The sequence below is a fragment of the Pieris napi genome, chromosome 22 (assembly GCF_905475465.1).
Source record: "Pieris napi chromosome 22, ilPieNapi1.2, whole genome shotgun sequence".
Lineage (NCBI taxonomy): Eukaryota > Metazoa > Arthropoda > Insecta > Lepidoptera > Pieridae > Pieris > Pieris napi.
The window spans coordinates 8,068,970-8,081,075 of record NC_062255.1 but is presented as its reverse complement, the minus strand read 5'-3'; the positions used below and the strand labels follow the sequence as shown (position 1 = coordinate 8,081,075).

The 12,106-nt window shown below is 31.3% G+C and overlaps 3 protein-coding genes across 3 annotated transcripts in view; 1 reads left to right on the top strand and 2 right to left on the bottom strand.

The window, feature by feature from the left end:
- Positions 1-7,213, bottom strand: part of LOC125060739 (wiskott-Aldrich syndrome protein family member 3) — a 28,421-nt gene extending 21,208 nt beyond the window's left edge. Inside the window, exon 1 of the mRNA XM_047665771.1 lies at positions 7,014-7,213. The gene's annotated coding sequence lies outside the window, so the exon portion shown is untranslated. The remainder of the gene's footprint in view (positions 1-7,013) is intronic.
- A 514-nt stretch (positions 7,214-7,727) lies between these two features.
- Positions 7,728-9,220, top strand: LOC125060660 (diphosphomevalonate decarboxylase). Its single transcript, XM_047665650.1, has one exon. The coding sequence runs from the start codon at positions 7,873-7,875 to the stop codon at positions 9,037-9,039; it is 1,167 nt and encodes a 388-aa protein (XP_047521606.1). The 5' UTR covers positions 7,728-7,872; the 3' UTR covers positions 9,040-9,220.
- Positions 9,221-9,625: 405 nt separating this feature from the next.
- Positions 9,626-11,763, bottom strand: LOC125060661 (guanine nucleotide-binding protein subunit beta-like protein). Its single transcript, XM_047665652.1, has 5 exons — positions 11,575-11,763; positions 11,087-11,295; positions 10,654-10,860; positions 10,096-10,347; positions 9,626-9,880 (listed from the first exon to the last, which is right to left on the bottom strand). The coding sequence occupies exons 1-5, from the start codon at positions 11,681-11,683 to the stop codon at positions 9,701-9,703; spliced, it is 957 nt and encodes a 318-aa protein (XP_047521608.1). The 5' UTR covers positions 11,684-11,763; the 3' UTR covers positions 9,626-9,700.
- Positions 11,764-12,106: the final 343 nt, after the last annotated feature.

Here is a 12,106-nt window from a genome sequence, read left to right as displayed (position 1 = left end):
AAATAGCCTGCATTTATATTCTTAATACGTAAGACCTCTGCAATTGCAGACTCAATTTGTACGGTCAGTGCCAACTGGGGCCTGCATTTCAGTACACTAGGTAATACTTAGGGTGAGATCTATAGAGCGCACTTAGGGTGAGATCTATAGTGCGCACTTAGACTTTGCTCTGACTTAACTATCGAGCTAAGACACAGTCGGTATTTATAGAGCAAACTGCGAATCTCTCCCTAGTGTTGGCTTAGCTTAATCTCAAGTCCACGAAATCGACGACTTACCAAAAACTTTGACTATAAGCCTAACAAAAATAATGGCCCAAAATTTGCTTTACCATCATATCTTTTACTGGACTTTTTATTTTTGTCGGTTTTTAATAAACGGTGTTGCCATTTTGTATCGGAGTTCCATAGACTTTGGGAAAAATAGAATTTGAATTCAAAGAAATTATAAATGATCTTGATAAATACCTATGAAATGCATGAATTAAAATAGTTACACATTATTATGGTACTTATTGTTGTTTATTTATATTATTTATGTAATTGTTCAAACCCCATTTTTGAGAAATCTTAAAAATAACTGGTGTGATTTTGTATGTCACCTGGCAGCCCTGGCATATTATAGTGACAACGAAATTCAAACTATAACCTAACCGATGTCTCTCGCTTCACATCTGTTATTTTCGTTTCCCTGAATCTTCTACCATTTATTACCTGACTATCCTAAAAAATTTGAGATAGGAGTGGAACATATGAAATTAAAAAATCTGTTAGAAATAGAATTTCTTCAACAAAAATATAAATTAGTATTAGAAATATGTATTACACTTAAAAAAAGAATCAGAAAATAAATGATTAAAATGAAACAAGTTTTGTTTTGATATTCTTTATTACCAAACAAATTACCTAGTTAAATTGTGCAATCACAGATTGCCAGAATGCTAGACCTGTAGGAGATCTTTCATTGTTTCTGTGTTACTCAACTTCTGCTGTCAGCAAGATCACCATCATCATAAGCATTGCCTCTCTGTATACCTATATTATGCAATACAGCACAAGCTATAATTATATATAACTAGTATTTGTCAATTTTGACTGTAGTCCTAGCTGTAAACATGGAAATTTCCTTTTTCACACTCCGAAAAACCTTTAAAAAATATGCCTAGTTCTTATTTGAGAATAATTATAAATATTGTCAGCTCTTGTCATTGGATGTAAAAGTGTTGTTAACATGAAGTTAAGTGCTGGATAACCGCTGTCACCTACTAAAACAGGCATTTTCTAAATATCCTGCTGTCGTGTGAACTGCCAGGCCACCTAGTCACTATAGCAAATATTTCCATATCAGGCCCTATTATTGCTTGCACATTTACAGAAAAATAACCCTTTTTTATTTCTGTATGCTTCAGAGTGAGCGATACCTTTGGGTCTATTAATTTTTATATGGGTGCAGTCAATAGCTCCGATTATACTGTTCAGGCCATGGTGAGTATTAGATCTTCCTAATTCTTCAAACTTCGTTTTGGCTGTGTTCATATTTCTTGGAAAATTTACAAATCTAGGAAGTAATTTACTCAACTCTGCAGAGACTTTATTTATAATTAAACAGACTGTAGATTGGCTTATGCCGTTCAGATCACCACACACCATCTGTAATGTCAATAAATTATTATTAGTCACATATGTATATGATATGTTTCTGAAAGTCAGAAGACAAAAGTCTTCAACATATGTATTTAAAATCATTTGAGAAGAGGTATAATATATCAAATTGAAAAACCATACATATTTATGAACACAATATTACCTGAAAACATCCAGTTGCATTTTTATGCCTTAATGCAATAAGTATTTGCAATTGCGGTAGGTTTGGCGATCCTCTGTTGTTATAAGGTTGCAAGTTTGTAATGATCAGCGTCAGGATCACATTTAATACCGTGTGTTTCAAAATACGGTTCCTTCTATTGAATTCATTCTCACCGTACAGGATGGAAGGATTTTGGTTTTATTAGTTCCGAACATATACAACACTTTATGCATTCGTGGATTCATATCGGCTGCAGTTCCTACCCTTTCAATGTTTTCTATTGAAGATAGAACTCTCTCTCTCCATCATGTCACTTTCGATATTGATATTTCCAAGCGCTCATACAAACAGAAACAGAAAAGAGAAAAAGTGGTTTAAAATTTTCAATTGTTGATAGTTGATACAAGTGCTCTGTTGCTGTTGTCAAAACATTGCGATCCGTTCTACGTAATAAAATTATTGTCATCTTTAAATAATTAATACATTTTCTAAAGGTTACTCGTAAATTTCTAGTTATTGCAATAATAAAATAAATGAATACATAAATAACAATAAATTGAAGATATATGTGTACCGTTTTAGATGTTTAAATATTTGTTATTGTTTACTTTTTTAAAGGATAATAAACAAAGTATTGCATGAAATGAAACATCAATTAGTATTTTGACATTTTCTGTCTTAGCTTGGGCTTAGCTTAATCTCACCGTTAAAATGTCTATAAATACGAAATCATAGTTTAACCTTAGTGTACACTAAGCAAAGTTTTTCGTAAGGTAAGTCTGAGCAAAGTCCAAGTGCGCACTATAGATCTCACCCTTAGACTTTGCTCAGACTTAAGTATAACCATTCTTTACTTTTTTAAAGGATAATAAAGAAGGTATTGCATGAAATGAAACATCAATTTCTGTCTTAGCTTGAGCTTAGCTTAATCTCACCGTTAAAATGTCTATAAATATACTAAATCATAGTTTAACCTTAGTGTTTTTCGTAAGTAAAGTCTGAGCAAAGTCCAAGTGCGCACTATAGATCTCACCCTAAGTCAAGCTTGGAGTGTGCTATTCCCAAAATACCTTATTTTTCAGATGTTTGGTAAAATAGGAATACGATTCGGTTTCAGTGTCAAATATTAATGCTCATATATAAAGCTGAACGTTTTTATAGTTAAAAATGATAATAACAGCTTGTAAGAAATTTGAAAATATTATTACTTAATATTCTTTGTTGGATAGTCCAGAACGGATCAAGAGAGAGAAGAATCTGATCAAAACTGTAAATCTGCGTGGAACAGCTAATTTACTTATAATATCAGGCGTAACTCTTGACTAGTCCTTGGCTTGGCTTTAAGCAGGTGATCAGCCTTCCTCATCAGGTTTTGTTCATCGTGAGAAACAGTTAATTGCGCTCATAGAAATCCCATTGCTGTTCAGCCAAGATTCATACGCCCGACGTCAGGGCACTAGGCTAACACTGTTTGGCCAGTGAACGAAGGAAGGATTTTGCGTTTACAGCATAAAAGCTTTATTTATTTAAGTAGGCAAAAGCAAAATCATTCTATATAAAACTAAAGGTACCCTGGTAAATTATAATATAAGTGTGCGAGTTTTGTATGAGAAAGAGTGTGACAATAAAATTAATATTTTATTTTGTAGATCATTCTTGTATGCCATTATTTTTTTAAAAACGTAATATATTACCTAAAATCCTACATATTGGACACAAATACTATTTGGGGGCATTACGAGAATAGCTGTTATTTACACCGGGCAATTTAAATTAATATGTTATATATTATCGCAAATATATGCGCCAAAACATGCGCCATTTAATATACGCGATGGGATTTAGTTGGCGATACTGTTAATGTTACATTCATGTTTTATCTTTAATTCCGGATATATGAAGTATTTCAACACAAACGTACTTGGGATTTAGTAAACATATTTACAATTATATGTACAGCAAGCACATATCAAAGAGCAGTGATGCCAACTTGGGGGTTTTCCCCCCAAATTTATTGAAAGCATGATGTCAAGGGGGTTTTTAGGGGATTAAAAAGGGTACATTCAATAAATTTTATATAAAAACGGACGAACCTATACAATTTATATTAATCCCAAACAACCAATTTACCCAAATATAAACCAAGCGTAGCTATGACCGAAATACAAAAAAACTATTTTTAATTTATTTTTGAAATTACCCCTCAAACTGAATCTACAACAAGAACTTTAAACTTTGTCATCAATATTTGGGGAAATTTTAATTTAGAACTAGAGAAAAATATATGAGTTAGCATCACTGTCAAAGAGCATCAAGTGATGTCATGAACGGCAAACCAGATCAAAACAAAATTATTTATTCTCCTAATAGTATATAGTATATATAATACAGTTGATTTAAATTTACACTTTTTATAAATCATATGTTCCTTAACAACATTCATCTATATTATTATAAACATTGTGTGAGAAATTCTAATTGCTTTAATATGATATCATATGATTAAGATATGATGTCATATAAGTTTAGCATATTAGGTTCATAGTTAAATCACCATAGGTATACATAACATATAAGTTAATAAAACTGACACATTAAATAGAAATATAACTTATTAATAATATATAATTTATATTGTCAAACCAGTCATTTTGACGGTTCTATATATTTTCATTATTAAACTGTGGAGATTTATATCCAATTTCATTTTACGGAATGTTTAAAACTATAAAATCAAATGGCATAATACTTTAAACTATTTTGGTCTCCATAATAAAATGTCCTCAGTTTTCAATAAAATCAACTTTTGTGTTATATACTGCTCAATGACACAGGAAGACGATGTTAATCTTGCATTGTTATGTAAGCTCTTTAACCATTCTCGTGTACCTATGAACTAAACATGTATTTTGTTAGATCACAGATAACCTAGATTTATCATCATAATACTATGTTAAATGTCAAGGATTCTTACAATTGAAGCGCAAAACTCTTGATTAAATTCCTCAATATTTGAGTTATACAGTTAGAAATAAACTAAATCTTCAATAATTTTTTTTAAACTACTTGAGGTGAACTTAAATACAGAAACATGGAAACAATATTTTTTGTATTCATGTTATTTATACAATATTCATAATTTTATACAACGCCTATTATTGCAAATAATAGGCGTTGATAAGGCTTATTATAGAACTAACTGGGTCCTGTGGTTGCACTTATGTTGATTCGGCCTAAAGCCTTAATTCATATATGGAGTACCCAACACAGAATTCTATTCCATTTAAACCTGTCCCTGAGATTTTTGTGTTAAAGCACAGCAGTATTATAAAGAATTGATCAATACTGAAGTCATTTTGTTTTTATGTAATATCTGGAAGTAAAGTTTAGTTAATCAATAAATGAGGTAAATATGTATTTGCATAAATAAATATTAATGAGTTACTGTAAATTAAAAACTTTCATGTTTCTTAAGAAAGTTATGATTATGTCACAGACACCACAAAATACACACTTTAATGTTATTATGTAATAGTTATTATATGATGTAGGCAATGTTATAAATTCGTTAATTAAAAATAAATAAAAGGGCATAAGAAACATTATAAACAACTTTGCAACACAAAATTATTTTTAAATTCTCGTTAATTCGCACAAAATTAATTTCAAACTTAGATTACAAGTTTATTAAATCTATTTATAACTCCAACCTTATCAAAAGCATGACTAATTGGTATTTTTGTGTTACTACAATACTCCATGGGTGAGGTGCATAAATAAGTGCTGAGGGGTAATAAAAGGGGGCCATGTATAATAACTTCAAATGTTGGTAAGGGTGCAATACAGCCCAAAATAGCTACTACAAAACACTAGGATATATGACAAAATATAGATTTTTTTTAATTATGTCTTTTCTTAATTTGCAACCAATTATGAGATATTATTTCCTTGTTTTTTTTAATATTAACTTAGTGCCTGTAGTAGAAAATATATACATAATAGATATGAAAGCTAGGGTATGCAATTAAATAAGTATAAATTAAAAAAAACAAGCAACACAACCCACTAACCAAAAGTGGAGCATGACAAATGAAATAGTGCATGTTGTGATTTTCTTTCTGTGGATGAATAAAGTAAAGTGTAATTTCTGTAAACCATGAGTGGTATGGGATAGACATAGTTAGTGTATTTGAGACAAATTTTAAATAATTAACCAACTGCAGTAACTTATAAACATTAGAAACATATATATAATAATGCACAGTACTTACAATATAAGTGTTCAATATATAGTAACAATTCAATAGTGGTCTCTAGTTAAGTACTCTACATTTATATTGATTTTACATTTCTCTGAGGATTAAACCCTCAGATCTATACATAATAAATGTCAAGTAGTAGTAGTAACTACAAGTTAACCCCAGAACAATATGGATAAAACTTGTTGATATTAAGCTACATACTAAATAATTTATGTTAGAACTGTATAATTATACTGGAATACTATCATTTGAGTAGTACCTTAGTAGTAGGAATGTGCTATAAGCAATTATGATAAAATCCTAATTTGTTTATTCATTTAACTACGAAAACAATTAAGCTCTTAATTGTGTACTGTGTTATTATAAATTATATATTTCCTGAAAGCTATTTTGTCAGGAAATTAAGACTATAAACTATATAATATATTTTTATAAGGAAATCTTGTATGTGAAATTAAACATAAAAGTAATAAATTGTAGTAACTATTTCAAGTATATCAATCATACCAACATATCTACAGTTGATTTAAACATTAGGACTAAGGAAAATTTACTTATTTAGGCTCTTGTTCTCTTCAAGGTTAATTTGATAAACAGTAGTGATTAAGAAATGAAATTTTTATTTTAAAAATACTTTTAGGTAATATATTATGCTTTAAAAGAATATAACGTATATAATTAGTAAAGAATCTTTATGAATATGATATACAAACGTCAAGTCCTTTTTAAGCAAGCTAGTGACGGTATGTGATTGTTACGACTTACCACCCCTACGCCCATTTCAAATCTTATGAGAAAATTTCCATGTTATTTAAGTTATCTTTGGTCTTTTTACATTATTAATTTGTATTCTAAATATTTACCGTCAACAATCACACCTTTAAGATAATATTAAACGTGTAAGTAGACCGAATTCAGTAAAATATTGATACAAGGCGTACTCACCAAATCCACCGAAGGAAGTCAACAATTACATATAATTAGCACATCTAACTATGTCTTCTAGTAATTTCACTAGATTAAAACACAAAATTCAATGTCTTTTAGAGCTATTGCGATTGAAAATAACATAAAGTTATCAATAGTTAAATCACTTCGACCGCCGCTACAACCGTGCCACAAAACGAAAATGGCAGCGCTAGTAAGTGTTGCAAGCTTTAAATGTTAGTACCTATAAGAAAAAAAAAGTTTTAAAAATCAGTCGGTACTGATAAATTGTTTTTAGTACAAAAGTTAATTTCTTACTACGCCATACTGTTCAAAATAATTGATGCGTGAATAACATTAAATAATAATATTGTTCAAAATTATCTCATTATTTCTCGTTGTATTATGTGCTATTTATGTTATTATATATAATTATTATATAATAATTATGAATCTAAAATCAAAATGATGTTGGAACATATCAACTAAAATAAATGACTAGTTATTTCAAATTTAAAAACTACAACATAAAACTTAAATAATCTATTTTATAAGGGTAGTTTTACTTTTATGAGTATGACAGCATTATTTTTCTCCCAGCCACAGGGGGGTATTTTTTTGTAACTATTAAGAGGTATTAAGTGTATTCTGTGGTAATATTTAAAATAGTAAATTATAAAACGCAATCCAAATGTCATGTGCCAATTGCCATTTGCTACTAGACAATTGGAATGATGTTCTGGGTATAACTTTCAAGTGCGAGCTGGAATATGGCATAAAATTCAAAATTAATGTTAGTGTTGGACGTTGGCGAAGAAAAGTTAAATACATTTTAAAAAGAGCCAAGTCAAATTTATTTGAAAAAAATAATAATAAAATGACTGATATTATAAGTGTTATTGCCCCGATTAATATGGCAGTAATAAAATATTGGGGCAAACGGGATGAGAAATTAATTATACCGTTAAATGATTCCGTTAGCGGAACATTGGATCCGAAAGTTATGTGTGCTAAAACTTCTGTGTGTGCACGATCTGCATTTGAAGAAGACGTATTATGGTTAAATGGTATAAAAGAATCAATTACAAGCGAGAGGCTGCAAAATTGCCTTAAGAAAATAAGGGAGTTGGCTGTTGAACAAAAGAGTGTTGACGAAGAATTTTTGAAATTCAAAGTTCATATTTGTTCTGAGAATAATTTCCCTACAGCTGCTGGCCTAGCTTCGTCAGCTGCTGGTTACGCATGTTTAGTAACTGCCTTAGCTACACTTTATAAAGTGAAAACTGACATCAGTGCCCTAGCGCGTATAGGTTCAGGGAGTGCATGTAGAAGTGTGTACGGAGGATTTGTACGGTGGTATGCTGGTTCTAATCCAGACGGAAGCGACTCTATAGCAAAACCAGTGGTGGATTCGTCACATTGGCCTGATATGAGAGTACTAGTTCTTGTAATTGCTGACACTAAGAAACATACTAGTTCAACAAAGGGTATGAAAACAACAGTTGAAACTTCTGAATTAATGAAACATCGTATTCAAGTGTCTGTGCCGTCTCGAATTGAGAAACTTTGTGAGGCAATTGTAAAAAAGGATTTTCCTACTTTTGCAGAACTGACAATGAAGGATAGTAATGAGTTTCATGCAGTTTGCTTATCAGCATTCCCTCCCTGTGTATACTTAACTAACACCTCACTTAAAATAATTGAGATGGTTCATTACTACAACAATATTTGTGGGACTATTAAAGTTGCATATACCTTTGACGCAGGACCGAATGCTTGTTTGTATCTGCTGGAGGAAGAAGTCCCAAAAATTTTGTCTGTAATAAAATATTTCTTCCCATTCTCTAGTGAAGACTTTATTAAGGGGTTAAAGGCTCCACCTATCAAAGAATTTCCAATTGAATCTCATATCTACAAATCAGCTCCAGAGAAGGACTTAATTAATTATATAATTTATACAAAGGTAGGCGAAGGTCCTATTGTTTTAAAAGATGGACCCCATTTGCTCAACGAACATGGAAAGCCTCATGAAAAGAAAATTTAAAATAGTTTTGTTAATTACTAATTGTTCCAGTATTCTCTAGATTTATATACTTTAATATTATTAAGTTATTAATGGTATCCAAAGGTGCACATGTTTTTAAGGGATAGCTTGGTGGTTGTAAAAAAAAAAAAAATATTTTTCATATCTTTTACATTGTATGTCAATATAAGAACAATCTTAATGCTAGCATTTTATTAAAAGTGCGATTCATTGGGCGAATTGATATATTAAGGCATTATAACCTAACCTTATATTACTAGTTCAGTCTTGACTTTTAAATTTGCCTCAAAATTTATTATCCAAGTGTAATAATTTAATACTGGATGTCTTGTCCTGGTCTTGTTCATAATTTTTTATAGAGATAATTTGATTATAATAGTAGCAATTGTCATAATAGAGTATTGTGAAATGCATAAATAACAATAACTAATTTATATTCATTAGATTTTTTCATGACAATAAGAATCAAAGAATAGAAAATATATCTGAAGATTTATTTTTATAACAATAATATTACAAAACATTGCCATGAATGTTATCTTACATCTAAACTTAAGCCAAGGAGATCACAATAAAAACGAAGATGTAAAATGATAATTTCATTTATTTTTATACTTTTATGCAGAGGACAAAAATAAATGAAACTAGATGCTTATACACTTCATCGAGCAGAGACTGAAACCTGCCAGACTCTGATGATATTATCAGTGTATCCAGCAAATAGAGTCTGTCCATCTGTTGACCAGGCAAGTGAGAGACATTGGGGTGGGTCAGCTTTAGAGCGAGTTTCATTGATGACTTCTGGTTTGAGTTCTTCAACCATCTCCTTGCTTTCCAAGTCCTAAAACCAAATATGGTCAATAAGATTCCTTGATAAGCTATGGTTAAAGTTCACCAATGTGAATGGGTGTTGGTAAATTATCATTAAATGAAAAAGTTAATCTGTTCAGTTGTATTAAATTAAAATCAAAGAAAATTGATGAATCTGCTACATAGTAAAAAAAATGACTGCTGATCAAAATTTAAATTCTGTTTGCATTATGTTAACATTCTTACCCATATTTTGATGGATGGTCCAAAGGCAGCACAGAGCCAATATCTGTTTGGTGAGAAACATAATGCAGTGATGATGTCATTGTGGTCCAAGGTGTGAAGGTGCTTGCCATCATTAAGGTCCCAAAGCATGGCCTTCATGTCCTTGCCTCCAGATGCACACAAAGAGCCGTCAGGTGAAACAGTCACTGTGTTCAAGTAACCAGAGTGTCCAAGATGGTTGATCTTCAACTTGCAGTTAGTCAAGTGCCATACCTGTAAAATATCAAATTTTATGTTATTCAACATTTATACAATCAAGGTTGGTATGATGTCACATTCAAGTTGACATCTTTAATGAAATGAAATATTAGAAAGAAATGAACACTTTTTTAAGAATCAGTATTTCAATTCTAAGTATCTAATAATACCTCCCCATAAGACCCTAAGATCAGCTCTCCAAAGAAAGCAATTTTACTTTTTCTAAACCCTCTATCACAATACAGTTTCTCGATATTTAATTTTCAAGTAATGCTTTTAAAAAATATTTAGCTATATGTTTTCTAAGAAAAGATAATTTACCTTAACAGTACGATCCCACCCAGCAGATACAATGATTGGGTTTGCGTGGTTTGGTGAGAATCTGACACATGAGACCCAGTCACTGTGGCCATCATCTTGAATTGTGTATTTGCACTCAGCTAAAGTGTTCCACAACTTAATAGTCTTGTCCCGAGATCCAGATACAATTTGACGGTTGTCCACTGAGAAAGCAACTGACAGCACATCCTAAACAGAAAACAAAATGTTAAATACCCTTTTTGACCATATTAAAGCTAATAATTTACATTGCATACTATTTATTTACTTACGGCTAATTAGCCGAATCCTATGTTCAGGCATCAAAACCATGTGTGGTAGAGATGCTAGTTTCTTCTGCCTCGCATAGGCTCAAAACACTAATCTTCTGCCGCGTATCGGCACTTAAACTAACTAAATAAAAGTTCTTTCACACCTTAGTATGGTCTTCGAAACGTCTAGTGGTTTTGCCTGCAGCTAGATCCCACAAACGCAGAGTTTTATCCCAAGAACCAGAGAGGGCGTAGTTTCCATCACTAGACAAAACAACGTCGGAGATGAAATGAGAATGACCGTAAAGACGCTTTTGGGGTAAACCGTAGTTAGTTTCGTCTCTCGTCAATTTCCAAACGATTAGAGTTTTGTCTGAAAATTTAAAAAATATATTAATCCAATTCAAGAGAAATTTGGCGTATTAATAGATAGAAATTCATCAGGCCCATATCCGCTGCCGCTCAAGATTCACGTGGCAAAGTTTTGTCATCATTAAAATTAGAAAATATAAGCTTTAATAGATAATTCACGAAGTAACTAACAAATTAGGATGCTAATACAATAATAAGAACCCGAATTTCATGTGATTGAAAAGGATTTAAAAGTTGTGCCATCTTGCATTTCATTGAAAAGTACACGATAAAAACTTACCACGGGATGATGACAAAATCATGTCAGGATATTTAGGATTAGTGGCAATTTGCGTAACCCAGCCATTGTGGCCACAAAGAGTGCCTCTTAACTTCAAAGTTTCAGTCATTGTAATTAACAATAGAGCGGACTAGCAGCAACCGCCTGACCCGGCTTCTACCGAACACAAAAAGAAAGAAATTTGAAGTCTAAATCAGAATTCAGAATTCGTCCAATCTCAGGATGTCAAATTGAGAACTTGACAACTGACAATAAACTTATTTCATTTGTCAAACGTCGTCAAAAATGATAAATGATAATCGAAATATAAATATTTAACTATACTAATTTTCTGTTTCACAATGTACGGATAATAAGTTCCAAATTAGCTATTTATTACTTATCGGTAGGATAAACACTATTCGTGCGTTTCACGACTGTCAGATTCGGCACATAAAGTCCATCATAAGTTATGAGTCCGATGAAGTGTCAAATAGCAAAATTTATCTTCCAAATAATTTATGTTGTGTACCAAATGACATATTTGGTACTT